General features: G+C 41.4%; 1 protein-coding gene across 1 annotated transcript in view; it reads left to right on the top strand.

Moving 5' to 3' along the window:
* The window catches only part of LOC140204068 (connector enhancer of kinase suppressor of ras 2), an 807212-nt gene that overhangs the window by 386356 nt on the left and 400947 nt on the right, over window positions 1-19909 (top strand). The window contains 2 exon segments of the mRNA XM_072270362.1: window positions 8691-8732; window positions 14977-15096. Of these exon segments, the coding sequence (XP_072126463.1) occupies window positions 8691-8732; window positions 14977-15096 (162 nt within the window).

The raw sequence follows: 19909 nt of genomic DNA on the forward strand, positions 1-19909 counted from the left end.
CCCATCTGTTATTTATTTTTACACACACATTATTTCTCTCACTCTCCTTTTTCTCCCTCTGTCCTTCTGATTATACCCCTTGCCCATCCTCTGGGTTCCTCCCCCACTTGTCTTTCTCCCTGGGCCTCCTGTCCCATAATCCTCTCATATCCCTTTTGCCAATCACCTGTCCAGCTCTTGGCTCCATCCCTCCCCCTCCTGTCTTCTCCTATCATTTTGGATCTCCCCCTCCCCCTCCCACTTTCAAATCTCTTACTAACTCTTCCTTCAGTTAGTCCTGACGAAGGGTCTCGGCCTGAAACGTCGACTGTACCTCTTCCTAGAGATGCTGCCTGGCCTGCTGCGTTCACCAGCAACTTTGATGGAATATCCCTAATCAGTTTATGCTTTTCCAAATTCTCATAAATCCTGTCACTCAGAATTGTCTCCAATAGTTTGTCCACCACTGATGTAGCCTCAGTGGGTTATACCAAGGTTATCCATATTCCAGGATTTTCCTTACTACCTTTCTTGAAAAAAGGAATAACGTTTGCCACCCTCCAATTGGTACTACTCGTGACCAGTGGGGATGCAAAGAACACCGCCAAGGTGCAATAATCTCTTCCCTCACTTCCTGCAGTAACCTGGATATACCTTGCCTGGCTGTTGTCTATCCTAATGATTTTCCAAAGTTCCAGCACATCCTCTCTCTTAATGTCAATATGTTTCAGCATATTAGCCTGTCCTATGCTGACTTTACATTTGTCGAGGTGCCTCACACTGGTGAATACTGAAGCGAAGTATTCATTTTAAAGGCCTCCCCCGCCTCCTCCCATTCCAGATACAGGTTTCCTCTTTTATCCTGATTGGTCATACCCTCACTATAGACTTCCATCTGTTCTTCAAGTATCTGTAGAATGCCTTGGGGTTTTGCTTAATCCTACTCGCCAAAGCCTTCTCATGTCCCTTTCATGCTCTCCTAAGTCCATTCTTAAACTCCTCCCTAGCTACTCTGTAATTATATAGAACCCTGTATGATCTGGCTTACTAAACCTTTCTTTTTTCCTGCTTCTTTCTTTGACTAGATGATCTGCATCTCTTGGCAGCTAAGGTTCCTTCACCGTTCCTTGCTTCAGTGGGACAAATCTACTCAGAACCCCATGTACATTCTCCCTCAACAACTTCGACATATCTAATGTGCATTTCCATGAGTACATTTGTTCTTAATTCATACATCCAAGTTCCCACCTCACAGCACCATAACTTACCCTCCCCAGTCAAATATTTCCCCATACTGCCTGCTCCTAATCCTGTCCTATGGTGGTGGTCAGGGAGTTGCGGTCACTGTATCTAAAATGTTCACCCACTGAGAGATATGTCTCCTGACCAGGTTCATTGCCTCGTACCCCATCCAGTATGGCCTTTCCTGCAGTGGGCCTGTCTACACATTGTGTCAGGAATCCCTCCTGGAGACATCTCACAATTTCTGGTCCATCTAAACCTTTTGCGCTAAGGCAGTGTCAATCAATATTAGGGAAGTTGAAGTCACCCAGGACAACTACCCTGTAATTTTTACATCTTTTAAAAATCTGCCTCCCAATCTGCAGCTCAGTGTCTGTGTTGCTAGTGAGGTATTGTGGTAGTCTATAGAATGCTCCCAGTAGAGTGATTAATTCTTTCTTGTTTCTGACTTCCACCTACACTGATTCAGTAGACAATCCTTCCTTTCTGCAATTAGGAGACTACCTCTGATTAGCAGTGCCACTCTCCCACCTCTTTTACCTCCCTCCCTGTCCATTTTGAAACATCTAAGCCCCGGAGCATCCAGCAGACATTCCTGCCCTTGTGATGACCAAGTCTCTGTAATGGCCTCAACATTGTAGTTCCATGTACTGATCCATGCTCTAAGTTTATCACCTTTGTTCCTGATACTTCTCACATTAAGGTACACATATTAGTCATGATCCCGACCGTTAATTCCTCATATTCTCCTAATTCCCTTTTCCCCATGTTCTCCCAGGTGCCTTGATTGCGACAAACCTGATTCTCATCTAAACCTGCAGCACAAATATCCCGGCTTTGCATCCACTCATGGCCAGATCGTTGCTTCAGCCAGTGTTGTTGTTCATGTTCTAAGCAGCTTAGAATTGTGTATTCTAAGTTTTGTTTCTGCGCTGTTTGCCTGTGTTAACCCTGTCTCTCGGCCGCTTAGAGTTGTGTATTCTAAGTTTTGTTTCTGCGCTGTTGTTTTCCTGGGTTAATTCTGTCTCTCCGTGTCAACAGAAGCATTGCATGCCGCCTGTCTTCCCGTTCATCCTCCCGCCTGCTGTTCTCCTCAAGCCACGCTCGCACCCTGGTCTGCATCCCTGCTCTGCCTCGTTCCACCACTCACCTATACTCTCCATTCGCTCAGTGGTTAAACGCCGCCTTCTCACCATAGCGATCTGGGTTCGATCCCCGGTCAAGCCTCGCTCACTCCTCGGCTTTCCTCTGCCTAATCCTCGCTCCCTGGCCTTCCCTGTAACCATTAAAAAAACAGGCTTTAGATTACTCTACCTCCATGTCAGTGTCCTGCGTTTGGGTTCACCCGTTCTCCGCAACAATATTTCAACTAATCCAGCTAACTGCAATTACTGTATGCCCTTTCCATTCCCTTTGCTGCCTCACAAACTCTCTACATGCTGCATTACCTTTACATCAACTGCCTTATCCTCTGACCTATCATTTTGTTTCCCATTTCCCTGCAAACTAATTTAAACCCTCACAAACCACTCTATCAAACCTGCCCGCAAGAATATTCGTACCCCCAAGTTCAGGTGTAACCTAGCCCTTTTGTACAGGTCATACCTTCCCCAGAGGAAATCCCAATGATCCAGATATCTGAACTCTGCTACCTACACTTTTCTTCATCTGCCAAGTCATTCTATTCTTACCCTCACTGGCGCTTGGCATAGTCAGCAATCCAGAGATTATCTCCCTTAGAGATCTGCTTTTCAGCTTCCTACCTATATTTTCTCTCAGGACCTCATCCCTTTTCCTACTTTTGTCATTGGCAAATATGTACCATGACTTTTGGCCTCTCCCTTAAGAATGCTGTGGACTCAATCTGAGACGACCCTGACGCTGGCACCTGGGAGGCAACATACCATCCGGGAGACTCTTTCATGTCCACAAAGCCTCCTGTTCCCCCACCCCATCCCAAACTGTTGAATCTCCTATTCTACCACTTTTGCTACTAAGCCACAGAGCCAGACGCAGTGCCAGAAAGCTGGTCGCTGCAACTTTCCCCTGATAGTCATCCCCCAAACAGCATACTTATTATTGAGTGGAATGGCCACAGGGTTACTCTGCAATATCTTTCGCTCTCCTGACAGTCACCCAGCTACCTGCCTCCTGCAAATTTATCGTGACTACCTTCCTGTAGCTCCTGTCTATCACCTTCACATTCTCCCAAATGAGCTAAATGTCATCCAGCGCCAGCTCCGTCACCTAACCCAGTCTGTAAGGAGCTGCACCCAGATGCTCTTCTCATAGGTGTAGCAATCAGACAGACTGAAGATCTCCAAGATCTCCTACATCTTCCACAAGTAGCACACCACTGACCTGGGATCCATTCTCACTCCTTGCACGAGGAGCACGTCGCTGACCTGGGATCCATTCTCACTACTTACACGAGGAACATGTCACTGGCCTGGGATCTATTCTCACTCCTTGCACAAGGAGCATGTCACTGGCCTGGGATCCATTCTCACTACTTACACGAGGAGCATGTCACTGGCCTGGGATCCATTCTCACTACTCTAGCTGGGCACTGATAGACAAAGAAATATAAACCTGACAGAAACCTTAACCTCTGTCTCTCCTCTTGAGTGAAAACCTCTGTTCCCCACTCTAATCCTGTCCCACTCCAGTAATGGCTGCTCCCACAATGGCCACTCCACTTAAACCCTTCTATTCTTGTCAAGTGCCTTTAACCCAAGCAATCTTTATCTCTACAGAAAGTCCCATCAGGCCCCACTCGCTTTTTAAATTTGGCACTTAAACTCGACAAGCAACTGTCTGTCCAATGTCAATCTCTGCAGAACAGTTCCGATCACTTTTTAAATCAGTTGTTCACAATTTCTAATGATTAAAATCTGTGACTGTAATTGCTCTGAATTTGAGCTGTTTGACCTTCCTTGGGACATTTTCTGCTGGATATGGCTTCAGTCAGTGGACGGATTTCCCTCTGTTAACCATTAATTATAACTTTACAAGGGCTGCTTCTTAATACACTCAATAATGACAAAGCCAACCAATCTCATTTTGCCTCTTGAATTGAGTTCCATAACAATGTTTTGACAGAACTTCAATGAGACTTGAGCGTGAGTAAGCAATACAGTGATTTGAAACTTGTCTGGTGCGCGATAAGATTGTGCCTGGTCTGAACTCCACTCTTCTGCTTTGCCCCATTCGTTTGATTTCTCAAAAGTCTAAAAATATCCTGTATCTCTCTTAGCTTTGTACATATTTAATGATGCAGCCTCCGCAGCTCATCAGGGGAGAGAACTCTAAAGATTCACAACTTTTTGGGAGAAGTTTTTCATCACTTCCTCATCTCAGATCAGATGTAACATCCTTCAAGAGGGTAAACCCTCACAAGTCATGCGTGTACGTGGTTAGACACTGAAAGCCTATGTTGTTGCTGGAGTTTTCAAGGACATTTTCAACCTCATTCTGCTGCTTTGGAGGTTCCCACCTGCTTCAAAATGGCATCAATCATACCAGCACCTAAAGAGAGTAGAGTGGGTTGCCTCAGAGTCTATCACCCAGTAGCACTCTCATCTATTGTGATTAAGCACTTTGAAAGGTTGATCATGACTAGAAGTAGTTCCTGCCTGAGCATGGAGCTGGACCCACTGCAATTTGCCTTCTGTCACAACAGGTCAACAGTGGATGCAATCTCACAGACTCTCCACTTGGCTTTAGACCACCAGGACAACAGCAACACTTACATCAGGCTGCAGTTTATTGATTACAACTTGGCATATTCAACACCATCATCCCTTCACTACTAATCAACAAGCTTCAAAACCTGAGCTTCTGTACCTCCCTCTGCAACTGGATCCGGAGATCACAGTCAGTGTGGATCAGTAATAATATCTCCTCCTTGCTGACAGTCTCCACAAGCACACCTTAAGGATGTGAGCTTAGCCCACTGTTCTAGTCTCTCTTCACACATACCTGTGTGGCATCTGTAAATTCACTGATGACACAACTGTTGTTGGCAAAATCTCAGATGGTGATGAGGAGGTGTACGGGAACTAGATAGATTGGCTAGTTGAGTGGTGTAACAACATCAGCAAGATCAAAGTTTTGATTGTGACTTAAGGAAGGAGAACACACATCAGTTGGCACTGAGGAGTTGGCAGTGGAAAGGGCGAGCAACTTCAAATTCCTAGCCATCGACATCTCAGAGGATCTATCCTGGGCCCAACGTATTGATGTAATTACAAAGAAGGCACACCAGCAACTATACTTCATTCGGAGCTTGAGGAGACCTGGTATGTCACAAAGATTCTAGCAAATTTCTACAGATGTATTCTGAGCAGTTACATCACTGCCTTCTATAGAGACTCCAATGCACAGGATCCAGAGGTGCTGTAATCTCAGCCAGGTCCATCACGGGCACAAGCCTTATCATAATCGAAGACATCTTCAAAAGGCAGTGCTACAAAAAGCAGCATCCTTCATTAAGGACCCTCACAATCTGGAACATGGCCACTTCTCCCTACTACCATCAGGGAAGAGGCGCAGGAACCTGAAGACAAATATTCAACATTTTAGAAACAGCTTCTCCTCCACCATCAGAATTCTGAACAGTCCATGAACCCGTGAACATCGCCTCACAGTTCCTGTTTTGCAATACTTATTTATTGTTTCTTATCATCATTTTTAAATATTCTTATGTCTTGCACTGTTACTACAAAATAAAAACATTCACCACATATGTATGTGGTTGATAATATACCTGTTTCTGATTCTGAAATGTGTGCCCTTTATCCTGAGACTGTGCACCCTAATTAGAATTATATACATTTCAATTAAAATCACCCCTTATTCTTCTGAATTCCAGAGGCAATCAGCTCAATCTGCTTAAGCAGTCATCATACAATAACCCTTTCAGACCCAGTCAACTTTCTTCACACCTTCTCAATGCAAGTAAATTGTTCTTTTAATTAGGATACCAAAAATTGACACTGAGCTCAAGATGTGGCCTCAGGAAAGCCTGCACAGTTCGTGGATAACCTCCTTACTTAAAGCCAATAGCAACACACTTTTGCCTTCCTTATTGCTATTCAATATATGTATACTGTAATTGATTGACTGATTGATTTTTCCTTCTATATCATCTATTGCATTGAACTGCTACTGCTAAGTTAACAAGTTTCACAACACATGCTGGTGATAATAAACCTGATTCCACTTCTGCTTTACTCCTCTGCTCAATTTTACAAGGGTACCAAGGTTTCTCTGAACACCTGGACTCGTTAATCTCAAAGCATATCAGTAATATTTGGCTTTTCAATTCTTCCTACCAAAGTGAAACACTCACATTTCTCTAAACTTTACTCCATCTGCCATGGTTTTTTTTCATTCACTTGTTGAAGTTATTTTGGAAATGTTTATGTCCTCCTGACAACTTACTTTTGCTTGTACCTTTCCATTATCAACACTCTCAGTACAATACCGTTACATCATCTATTCTCCATTTGTGTCAGCTAGCCAATCCTCTCTCCATTGTAACAAGCAGTATTATCTTATGTCAATATTGCTCCTTTTGGAATAATCTTCCGTGTGATATTTTATCAAATCCAAATGCACTGCAAAATACAGCGCTGGTCTTATTACGATTTATTGAAAATGTTTAAAAATATATGGAACTGAGACATGCATTTAGTTAATTAATATTTATTGATACACTTACTGTAGAAATTAAAGCAAAAGATCTATCTTATATATTGGACCATATATAGTGGATACAGCAGGCAAGAATTAGGTTCAAATTTACCTTTGGACTCAAAGACAAATAAATTGAGGAACTCCTTAGCCTGCATAAATTCATAAAATATTTAAGGCTATAACACAGAGGAGCAGAATTTGGGCCAATTGGCTCATCAAGTCTGCTCTGCCATTTGATTATGGCTGATTTAATTTTCCTCTTAACTCCATTCAGCTACCTCCTCCCTGGAACCATGGACACCCTTACTCATTGCTATTCAAGAACCAATCAACCTCTGCTTTAAATATACCCAATGACTTGGCCTCCACAGCCATCTGTGGTGATGAATTCCATACATTCACCATCCTCTAGCGAAAGAAATTCTTGTTCATCTCTGTTCTAAAGGGATATCCTTCTATTCAAATGCTGTGCCCTCTGATCCTAGACTCCCCCCAATAACTGAAACATCCCTACAAGCCCACTCACTCTTCACTTTTCAATATTTGGTAGGTTTTAATGAGAATCCTCACCCCCCATCCATTCTTCTAAATTCCAGTGAATACAGGTCCAGAGCCACCAAGCACTTCTCAAACATTAAGCCTTTTCATTCTAGGGATCTTTTTCTTAAACCTCCTCAGGATCTTTTCCAATGACGCAATTTCTTTCTTAGGTATGGAGTTCCAAACTGCTTGCAATACTCCAAATACAGTCTAATAAATGTATCAGCACTATGTTATTGCTTGAAATGAATGCTAATATTGCATTTGCCTTCCCTACCACCAACTCATCTTGCAAGTTAACCTTCAGGGAATCTTGCACGAGCACTCCCAAACCGCTTTGCGTCTCTGATTTCTGAATTCACTCTCAGTTTAGAAAATAGTCTGCATCTTTATTTCTTCTACCAAAATTCGCTTCCCTACATTGTATTCTATGTCTTTGCCCATTCTCCTAATCTGTGCAAGATCCTCTGAAGATCCTGCTTCCTCAACACAACCTGCTCCCCAGCTATCTTTGTTATCATCTGTAAACTTGGCCATAAAACCCTCAATTCCATCATCCAGTCACTTCTACTATAAGAACTGGGAAAAAGTTTTAAAAAATCAGTTTTAAAATCTCATTCATTCATTCTTCTCAGTACTCTGAGCATGTTGGAGTAGCTCATAGAGCAAACATAGCACCTGTTTTTTATACAAAGCTGTGAAAATCCTCATCAGATATAAGGGTGATAACCAAATGAGAGAGTTTTACAACTCTATGACCACAGTTGTTCAACAAAGCAGCACTCATCCTTGATTGTTAAGGGAATTTTTGAAATGGTCTTTTATTTGCTGCTGCTACTAAATTGCTCAATTATCATTAGTGATCAGGGACAAATTTCTCTCCTACTAACTCACTGAATTTTGATTTTTCAGATGAACTCTGCCTTTTAGAATTGAGATAATTTTTGATTTGTTCAGATGCCAATCATAGATCTCAGAGTCCTTTCATGTGAAAGCTTTATATAGGCAGTTGAAATCTCTCGCTTTGCCTTCTGCATTCTTTCAAAGTGAAATGAATTTATATATTTTTAATGGGTAACAGCTACACTAAAATAATGATCTGAGAAACATTGGACCAATGGATGAAGGTGTCACTGATGCCCAGCCAGGTAAAGTGAAGGGCTAAGAAGCACTATGTTTAGCCCAATAGAATAAGATAACTAACTTTTTTTTTCTCTCCACTCCTGTAGGATTCCACAGTTTATGAAACTGAAAATAAGATTTTACATGTGGTGAGTTCTTTAAAATTATATTCATTTTGCTATCTCATGCTTATCATTCAAAATTTGTTTTATTTTATTTCATATCTGATTAAGCAAAATTCTTCCACTTCCTAATCACAACAGGAGCATGAGTACAGTAGTAGGCCATTTGGCCCCTCAGCCTTATACCTCCAATAAACCAGACCATTGCTGATCTGCACCCCAGTCCAATTTAACTCTTGTGGGTCAAGGACCTATCCCTAAGCCTTCAACACGTATCTCCATTCTCGAATCTAGAGTGGAGTGCTTCTATAAAGTGGCTGCAAGAACAAGTTAGAGGCAGGGCATCCTGTAGCATATGAATAAACGCAAACAACAGGAATTCTGCAGATGCTGGAAATTCAAGCAACACACATCAAAGTTGCTGGTGAACGCAGCAGGCCAGGCAGCATCTCTAGGAAGAGGTGCAGTCGACGTTTCAGGCCAAGACCCTTCGTCAGGACTAACTTCGAAGGGTCTCGGCCTGAAACGTCGACTGCACCTCTTCCTAGAGATGCTGCCTGGCCTGCTGTGTTCACCAGCAACTTTGATGTGTGTTGCATATGAATAAATGGCGGGTTTCTGGGGCCTTTCCATTGAGTGCAAGCTATGAGTCAGTTTCAGATGGGAATCTTCCACCTGTCTGCAGGAGCAAAGATCCAACAATATTTGAAGACCAACAGCATTGAGGGAAAAGCAACTCACTTCTGGGCAAAAAGTGACAGGAAATAATACTGGCCTCATCAGCCATGTCTACATTCAGTGAATGAGTATAGAATCCAGTCAACCTGCAAGACAAGTTACATAAATAATAACAATGTAGGTTTATTCTTACAGTAAGTTTTAGGATAAATTGCGTGCGGTTGGAATATTTCATGGGAAGGAAAGGTGTCACTTTAGACCAGATTGCATATTCTGATACCGCAGTTTGAAAATTCTGTACTCAACATTGCTATTTATTGTTTATATTTAGCACAGTTAGAAAAAAAATTGGAGATATCGGAAATGTGAAATAAAAATAGAGAATGCTGTGAACACTCAGAAGGTCAGGCAGCATGTGTAGTGAGAGAAAAACAACTGACAGTTTTGGTCGAAGGCCCTTTGTCACAACTAGGAAAGAGAGAAAACGGAGACAAAAAAGAAGAAATTAACTAGTTTTGCTTTCTTTCCCAGTTCTGATGAAGGTTGAAACATTAACTCAGTTTCTCCATCCACAGATGGTATCTGACCCTCTAGGCATCCCCTGCATTTTGCTTTTACTTGGAAATGTTGTATTGAGCAGTGACAAAGTCAAAATCAAGTTTATTGTCTTAACACAAATACACATATTCACAGTAGAAATGAAAAGCTTGCAGCAGCATTAGAGGCATATCATACCAGATGCACAACGTTCACATGAAAAGCATAAACACAATATTGACAAGAACACAAGTAGAAGAAAAAAGAAGACAACGACCACTGCAGTACAAAGTGATCCGAATGGCTATTGTGTTTGCTACACTGAAGTAGAGATTAGGGTTTTGAAGATTAGTCCAACAACAAAATAATTGAAGGGAAGTAACTGTTTGTGAATTTGGTGGTGTGAGACTTCAGGCTTCTGGGCAATGGTGGCTGCAAGAAGATGGTATGAGATGGCAAGGATAATTTCATCGGTGGTCTAGTCAATGAACTTCTGTCTGAAGCATCAATGTAAATTTCCATGCAGCTGCTGTGTGACCCTGCTAGCAACACTTAGTTTTTATTTTATATTAGTATTATGCTTAAGGAACCACAATCAGATAGGATATATACCATAAAATCATTGTTGCAGGTCCAAGTGTTAAGGACATTGGACAAATACGCCAACAGATTATATACTTCAGCATTTTCAACATAAAGTGTAATGCCACTAAGAGTCTGCCATCTAGATCAAAGCCCACCAGAACCCAATACGTGGAAAACGTGGGAAAGTGGTCATCAGTGATCTGAAACTTATCTGGACCAGCTACACAAGTTCAGTAGCAGCAAGAATAGTTTAGATGAGGAATTTGGAACATGTAATTCAACTTCATCCTCCCCAAAGTCTTTCAGCCTTGACCAAGGCATATGCCAGGATTATGATGTATATAATAGTTTCCTTAACTGAAGTTTCCAAGCAGGCTAGATTAGGCTAGGCCACAAAGGGTAATAAAATTTTGTTTGACTGTGAAAAATGTGCCAGCTTCACCTTTCAAGATCATTCATCGTCAAACTGAATTTCCATGCTCTTTAAAAACATTTTATTGATGGGTTCTTGACAAGCAAAGTACCTGATGATTTATTTGTAATGCTTTTGAGAATTCACTGCTGTCTATGTGTGTGTTCTGGTTTCATTTAAAAAGGAAACATAAAACAGTGTTAAATTGGCCTTCCTTTTTTGGCAGGCTTCAAATGTTTTGAGCTATGCAAAGAGAATTGTATGCTGTTGTAACCGTAATCTGTCAAAATAATAGTGGTATTTCAAAAGGGATGGGGGGGATAATTATTTCCAATGAAATAATTCATTGGACGAATAATAACTCAGCATGTTAGGAATCATCTATGGGGAGAGATAAATGGTAGACACTTCAAGCTGTTAGGCTTCATCAGGACCGGAAACAAGAGAGGAAAAAGCCAGAATAAGAAGATGGGGGGTGGGAAGGGTAACAGGAAGGAGTACAATCTGGCAGGTGATAAGAAAATCCAGGTTAGGAAAGGTAGATGGGGGAGCAGCAGGAATGAAATAAGAAGTTGGGAGGTGATAGATGGAAGAGGTAAAGGACTAAAGAAGATGGAATCTGATCGGAAAGGACAGTGGACCATGGGAGAAAGTGAAGGAAGTGGGCCACCAGAGGGAAGCATCTTCATATCTTCTGCAAACTTGGCCACAAAGCCATCCATTCTGTCATCCAAATCATTGACATATAACGTAAAAAGAAGCAAAGGAAAAGAACACCAACCCTTGCGGAACACTATTAGTCACTGGCATCTAACCAGAAAAGGCTCCCTTTTTTCCCACTCTTTGCTTCCTACCAATCAGCCAATCTTCAATCCATGTTAGTGTCTTTCCTGTAATTCCAGGGGCTCTTATCTTGTTAACCATCCTGACGTGTGACATATTGTCAAACAAGTAAACGACATCCACTGCCTCTCCTTTGACTATCCTGCCTGTTATTTTCTCCAAGAATTCCAACAGATTTGCAAGGCAAGATTTTCCCTTGTGGAAACCATGCAGATGTTAGCCTATTTTATCATGTGCTTCCAAGTACCCCAATCTCATCCTTAATAATGGACTGCAACATCTTCCCAATCAATGACTAACTGGCCCATAATTTCCTTTCTTCAGCTTCCCTCACGTCTTAAAGATTGGAGTAACATGTGCAATTTTCCAGTCATTCTGAACTGTTCCAGAAACTAGAAATTCTTGAAAGATCCTTACTAATGCTTCCACAATCCTTTCAGCTACCTCTTTCAGAACCCTGGAGTGTACACCATCTGGTCCAGGTGACTTATGTTCATTCAGAACCTTTGCCCTATAAAAGCAATTATACTCAGTTCGGCCCCCCCTTACACTCTCAAACTTCCAGCGTACCTTTCACGTCTTCTACAATGAAGGCTGATGCAAAATATTTATTCAGTTCATCAACCATTTCCTTGTTCCCCATTACTACCTCTGCAGCATGATTTTCCAGTGGACCGATCTTCACTCTCACCTCTCCTTTACTTTTTATATACCCGAATAAATTTTTAGTATTTTCTTTGATATTATTGGCCAGCTTACCTGCATATTTCATCTTTTCCCTCCTTATGGCTTTTTCAGTTGCCCTCTGCTAGTTTCTAAAAGCTTCCTAATTCTCTAACATCCTACTGAATTTTTTGCCTTATTATATGCCTTCTTTTTTGCTTTTATGTTTGCATTGACTTCCCTTGTCAGTCACAGTCACATCATCCTTCCTTTAGAATACTTCTACTTTGGGATGTATCTGTCCTGCATCTTCCAAGTTGCTGCCAGAAATTCCAACCATTGCTGCTCTGCCGTCATCCCTGCAAGGGTCCTCTTCCAATCAACTTTGGCCATCTCCTCTCCTCTGCCTCTATAATTCCCTTAACTCCATTGTAATACTGATACATCTGTCTTTTGCTTCCCCCTCACAAATTGCTGAACGATTTCTATATATATTATGATCAATGACTCCTAAGGGTTCCTTTCCTTAAGCTCCCTAATCAAAACTGGTTCATACACAATACACAATCCAGAATTGTCTTTCTGCGAGTGGGCTCAACCACAAGCTGCTCTAAAAAGTCGTCTCATAGGCATTCTACAATTTCTCTCACTTGGGAAACAGCATTAACCTGATTTTCCCAATCTATCTGCATATTGAAATTCCTCATGACTATGGTAACGTTGCCCTTTTGACATGGCTTTTCTATGTCCCATTGTAATTTGTAGCCCACATTCTGACTACTATTCGGAGGTCTGTATATAACACCAGCAGGGTCTTTTTGCCCTTTCAGTTTCTTAGCTCTACCCAGAAAGATTCTACATCTTCTGATCCATGAGCACCTTTTACTAAGGATTTGATTTCATATTTTACCAACAGAACCATGCCACCCCTCTCCTATGTCTGTCCTTTAGATACAAATCGTATTCTTGGATGTTAAGCTCTCACCTATAAGCTGTGGCTCCCTCCTGTAGGCCTTTCCCCTCAATAGTATCCTAAATGGTTTCCTTATAATTGAGAGGAATGACTCTGCACTAGCTGCCCATTTCCTTTTCCTTGCCTGACAGTGATACAGGTACCTGCCTCCTGCCTCCTGCAACCTAGGGATGACTACCTCCCTGTAACTCCTATCTATCACCTCCTCATTTTCCCATATCAGCTGAAAATAATTGAGCTGCAGTCTCAATTCGTTGTCTAAGGAGCTGCAGCTCAATGCACTTTGTACAGATGTACTTATTCAGGAGTCTGGAGGTCTCCGAGAGTTCCCTCATGTCACACAGAGAACACAGCAGAACTCCTGGGAACATTCTCACTGCACTAACTATGCATCAACAGACAAAGAGTGAAGTAGAACCTTACCAGAAACTTACCTTGCCCAAGCCTGCTGAGCCAAAGCCTCCCCATTCTAACACTGGTCCTCTCCAACAATGGCTGCTCCACTTGTCCCTATGTTATATTTATTTGCCCTTGCTAATGAGCCACAATTTGATTGAGTTGCCTGAAAATGCTGAAAGCCCGCACACGCTAATTTTAAATCGGTCACCCCTACCTGCATGGAGCGTTCTCGGTTGATTTGATTAGGCCACCGGAAAAAGCTGAAAGCCCAGGAATGCTACCTTTTAAATCACTCGCCCTTACCTGTGTGGAGCCTCCTCTGTCAATTCCATTGGGCCACTGGAAAAAATGGAAGGTTGTACACTGTATGACATCCTTTCTTGTGCACCTGATGCCAGAATTGTTTCAAGTATGTCAGAATGAATCTCAATTGGAAGAATCTGGCAAAATTTCTGGAATAGTGCAATTAGGTTTCACTCTGAAATAAACTGATTCAGATGAACAGCACCAGGGGAAAAAAGGCAGAGGGAGCACAAGTTATCCAGCTTCCTTGGCCAGGAACAAAATACTTCCATAGCATTTGGGTGGACACCAGAAACATTCCTCTGGTCTAGGAAGGCTCACATTTATATAGGTTGCAGTCACATTTATATAGCACTTGTCACAAACTTCTAACAGCTCCGAGACTATGACCTGAAGCTACTATCTCTTTAACTCAAAAGTGAGAATGTTCTCAGAATGATGGTGAAATTCTCTTAAACAAGAGATTTTGTGGATGCTGGAATTCCAGGGTAATAAACACACAATGCTGCAGGTTAGGCAGCATCTACAGGAATTAAGAGTCGATATTTTTGGTCTTAACTGAAGGACTGAAGTTCTCTTGTCCGAATCTCAGATAGTGGAAATTATAGGGCTATTATAAAGCAATTAATTAACATTGAAATCAATAGATAAAAATTAGAAGCAGTGTACAGTACACTATAGATACTGTATTCTTTGTTTAACTCTATGACTGTGAATAGATTTCCATGTCATCTTCCTTCAAGATTTCCAGAGCCAAGTATGTGATTATTAACTGTCCTCATGTGGTAACTTTAATAAAAACAAAAAGTGCAAGTGATAAGGAAGAAGTTCACTTTTACTTCACTAACACTTGTCTTGGGTTCTTTGAATGTTTACAGTGTAAAACATTGTCAGGGATCTGTGACCACATCATCTCACTTTCTTCTGACTCCTTGGTGTCTCAGTCTGCACATCTTGAAGTTGTCCACCTGACGAACATAATGCCCAGTGAGGGTTTGGTAAGGAGACAATTCTTCTGTGTCATTATGAACTGTACGTGATCATTTGCAATACATTTCTGTTTACAGTGGTTTACTTTAATGCTGTTTGAGAATTGAAATTCAATCTTCTAGTCTATTAGCAATATGAGTGTGAGAAAAAATAGTTTGACATCTCAGTTAAGAAAGGTATTATTGCTAATACCTTTGTGTTCTTAATTTATCTGGAAAAGAATGTGACATTAAACAGATGGAAACATGGGTGTGTAAAACCTCAATTCAACATATTCTTTATTTTAGCCTTACCTTGGAGAGTTTAGGGAGCTAGCAGGATTAATCAAAGAAGAGTCTTGTGTTTGTCAAGACAAGTATTAGCCCACAACTGACTGCCTTTGCACACAGCCAAGAATCTGATTAAAAACTAAGAGATTGTAATGACTGGTAAGCTGGTTGCTTACCAATAATTCTGACTAAAGTCCAAGCAGCTGTATGAAAGAGGGGGAGTTTATTATAAATTATTTTATAATTGGCAATTGTCATTTTCTCTCCTGATTTTTTTTATTGACAGACAACTTCCTTGACACTTTCGTAATACCCCATCCAAACCTCTTTCTTCATACAACTATTTCCTACTTGATTTTATGTGATTTCTGTGGCTTCTGCTGAAAAGTTGACCTCCTGTGTACAGAGGTTCATGTGGTTGACCTACAGTCCAACAGTACCAAAGACCCAGAACCCAGAACCTTGGGTCTTGTCTGTGTGTACATTCTCCCTGTGACCATGTAGGTTTCCTCTGGGTGCTTCAGTTTCCTCCCATGTCAAAAAGGACATGGGATTTGATGGTTAACTATAAATTCCTAGTGTAGGAAAGAGGGAAGTTGATGAGAGTGTGAGCCAAATTAAAGTAAAACTAGGTGTCTTATGGTTGGCACAGTCTTAGGAGGCTGAAGGGCCTGTTTTCTTGCTATATATGAATGAAGAAAGGTTTTTGGACAGGCAAAAGTGGATGAGAAAGAAGAGTGTTGTGTGAGTGCTCTTATTTCCCTACAGCATTGACAATTGTTGGCAGAGGAAAGGTTTTATAGAAATTGCATGCAATAAAACTTCCATGGCAGAAAAGGCATGGGGGTTACACAGTGGCAGCATTTTCCTTTTACGTTACGCCCTTAGAAAAAAAAAATGAACGTACTTTGTAGGCTTCCACTCTTCAGCCCATCAAGCACCCATATGAAGTAATTTATAACTACCCATGCAAAAAAAGGAGTATATAGAAAGAGGTCACCAAAATCCTGGCCAAAAGAGTCAGACAGTGCTGGAACATTAGGAGAGGGAATGATACCTGAGGTGCAGTATACATTAGAAGGGGGGTGATTTGTGGGTGAACAGGAGTCAAGGAGCTGGATGTCAGGGGCCATGAGGGAATTTAAATAGAAGGCTCTGACAACACAAATGAGTCACTGAGGTCAGGTGTGTTGGGAACAGCAAATTTAGATAAATTGCAAAGTGCAAAAGGGGAAAACTGGCCAGAGATCAAGAGATCATTGGGACTGCACTATATTCCAGAGTAAAGATTGATCATCTCATGATAAGATCATATTGTCTGCAAGACTGAAAATAATTTTCCCCGCTATTTAGTGATAATTGTAATGAATGAGACCCAAAGAAATAAGACCATAGACCATAAGGTATAGGAGCAGAAGTAGGCCATTCGGCCCATCGAGTCTCCTCTGCCATTCAATTTTCACCCCATACCCTTTGATGCCTTGGCTAGTCAAGGACCTGTCTATCTCTGCCTTAAATACACCCAATGACTTGGCCTCCACAGCCACTCATAGCAACAAATTCCACAGATTTACCACGCTCTGACTAAAGTAATTTTTCCAAATCTCTGTTCTAAATCGCTGTCCTTCAATTCTGAAGTCGTGCCCACTTGTCCTAGACCTCCTCACCATGGGAAATAACTTTGCCATATCTAATCTGCTCAGGCCTTTTAATATTCTGAATGTTTCTATGAGATGATCCCTGCTCTTATATTCTATACCTCTAGAAGTGAATGCCAGCATTGCATTTGCCTTCTTCACCACCACTCAACCTGGAGGTTAACCTTTAGGGTATCCTGCACAAGGACTCTCAAGGCCCTTTGCATCTCTACATTTTTAATTCTCTCCCCATCTAAGTAATAGTCTGCCCGTTTTTTTCTTCCACTAAAGTGCATGACCATACATTTCCAACATTGTATTTCATTTGTCTCTTCTTTGCCCATTCCTTTAAACTATCTAAGTCTCTCTGCAGGCTCTCTGTTTCCTCAACACCACCTGCTCTTCCAGCTATCTTTGTATCATGAATAAATTTATCCACAAATCTATTAATCCCATAATCCAAATCATTGATATACATCGTAAAGAGCAGCAGTCCCAACACTGACCCCTGTGGAACTCCACTGTCAACCGGCAGCCGGCCAGAATAGGATCCCTATATTCTCACGCTCTGTTTTCTGCTGATCAGCCAATGCTCCACCCATGCTAGTAACTCCCCTGTAATTCCACGGGCTCTTATCTTGCTAAACAGCCTCATGTGCAGCACCTTGTCAAAGGCCTTCAGAAAATCCAAGTACACCACATGTACTACATCTCCTTTGTCTACCCTGCTTGTAATTTCCTCAAAGAAGACCTATGCAAAATATGCATTAGGTTTCTTTGCCATCACTGTGAATCTCACTACAATTTCTCCAGTGTCATTTCCTATTGGTCTGTTATCTACCCTCAAATCTCTTTTGCCCTTTATATACTTAAAAAAACTTTTAGTATCTTTTTGATATTTGTCGCCAGCTTCCTTTCATAATTCATCTTTTCCTTCCTAATGACCTTCTTAGTTTCCTTCTGAAAGTTTCTCAAAGCTCCCCGATCCTTTATCTTCCCACTAGCTTTGGCTTCCTTGTATGCCCTCTCTTTTGCTTTTACTTTGGGTCTGACATCACTTGTCAGCCATGGTAGTGTCCTTCCTTTCGAAAATTTCTTCTTATTTGAAATATATCTATCTTGCACTTCCCTCATGTTTCACAGAAAAACACCAGCCAGTGCTGCTCTGCTGTCCTTCCTGTTAGTGTCCCTTTCCAGTTCCCCTCTCATGCCATTGTAATTTGTTTTATTCCACTGAAATACCAACACATTGGAATTTAGTTTCTCCTTCTCAAATTTCAAAGTGAACTTGATCATGTTGTGATCACTGTTCCCTAAGGGTTCCTTAACCCTAAGCTCTCTTATCACCTCTGGATCATTGCACAACACCCAATCCAGCACAGCTGATCCCCTAGTGGGCTCAACAACAAGCTGTTCTAAAAAGCCATCCCTTAGACATTCTACAAATTCACTCTCTTGAGGTCCAGTACTGGCCTGGTTTTCCCAACCCACTTTCATGTTAAAATCTACAACGATTATCATGACATTGCCCTTCTGACACACCTTTACTATCGTCTGCTGTAATTTGTAATCCACATTCCGGCTGCTGTTTGGAGGCCTGTATACAGCTGCCATGAGGGTCCTTTTACCCTTGCCATTTCTTAACTCAACCCATAGAGACTCTACACCTTCCGATCCTATGTCATCCCTTTCTAATGATTTAATATTATTTCTTATACACAGGGCCACACCACCCCCTCTGCCTACTAACCTATCTTTCTGATACACCGTATATCCTTGGACGTTCAGCTCCTAATGGCAACCATCCTTTAGCCAAGTTTCAGCGATAGCCACAATATCATACTTGCCAATCTGTAGCTGAATCTCAAGATCGTCCATTTTATTTCTTAAGTTGCTTGCATTCAAATATAAAGCTTTCAGCCCAGTATTTGTTGCTTCCTGTTTTAACTGTACCGCGCCTGTATTGCTCTGTAACTCATGCCACTGGCTGTGATTAAGCCTCATCTCCTGCCTGTCCTTTCTGTAATCTCTGTTGCACGCTACCTTTGATTTATTTCTGTTTTCCCCTTGCTCAGCCCTGTCACTCCGGTTCCTATTCCCCTGCCAAATTAGTTTAAACCCTCCCTATCCTCCCTAAATGTGTGATTACTTCATCTGTCTGAAGCAGTTGTACTCATCGGTGATATTTATAATGGATTAACCAAGATCTATCAAAACCCCAGGTAGTTTTTAATGTGAAGCTAAGCAATTATACAAAGTCAAAAAATAAGTACACTACTCACAGATGGTTAAAGAAAGCCCTTTTTCTTCAAGCTTCTATGGGTATTGTGATACTTTGTGTGGAACAATAGACATTACAATACTGAAATCATTCTCTCAAATTGACTATGGTGGTGCAGAAGGTCTTGGTAACATTCAGGAAGTTGTGCACCTTCTAGAAAAAGACCAGCTATTAGTAATTCAAGTCTGGATATCTGGAATTATAAATTAGTATGCATTTCCGCTGTTTCTCCGATATAAACAAAGCATGAAAGGGTAATGTGTTGGCCTGCAGTCAAACTGCATCATGTTGTCCCACTTCTAAATGTATGGAGACTTTTTTTTCTATTTTCTACATATTCTCAAGTGAAGGCCACTGTAAATATGTTAATAAGGTTTCAAATGCATTTTGAATCAACTCACCCTTGTTATATTCAGAGAAAACATGTGCCAAAGAATCCATTACTCCTCTCACTGTTCCTCTCTCTTCACTCCCATGCCCCATCACCACTGCTTCTCTCATTCTCAGTGCCTTACTCTCTCTGGCAGGATTTGTTGCCCAGCAGAGAGCTCAGCAGCTCAGGCAGAGATGAGCTCAGATCCCTGCCATTTTCACTCAGAATCAGATTCAGGTTTAATATCACCAGCATATGTCA

Source organism: Mobula birostris, chromosome 10 (assembly GCF_030028105.1).
Source record: "Mobula birostris isolate sMobBir1 chromosome 10, sMobBir1.hap1, whole genome shotgun sequence".
NCBI classification, from domain to species: domain Eukaryota; kingdom Metazoa; phylum Chordata; class Chondrichthyes; order Myliobatiformes; family Myliobatidae; genus Mobula; species Mobula birostris.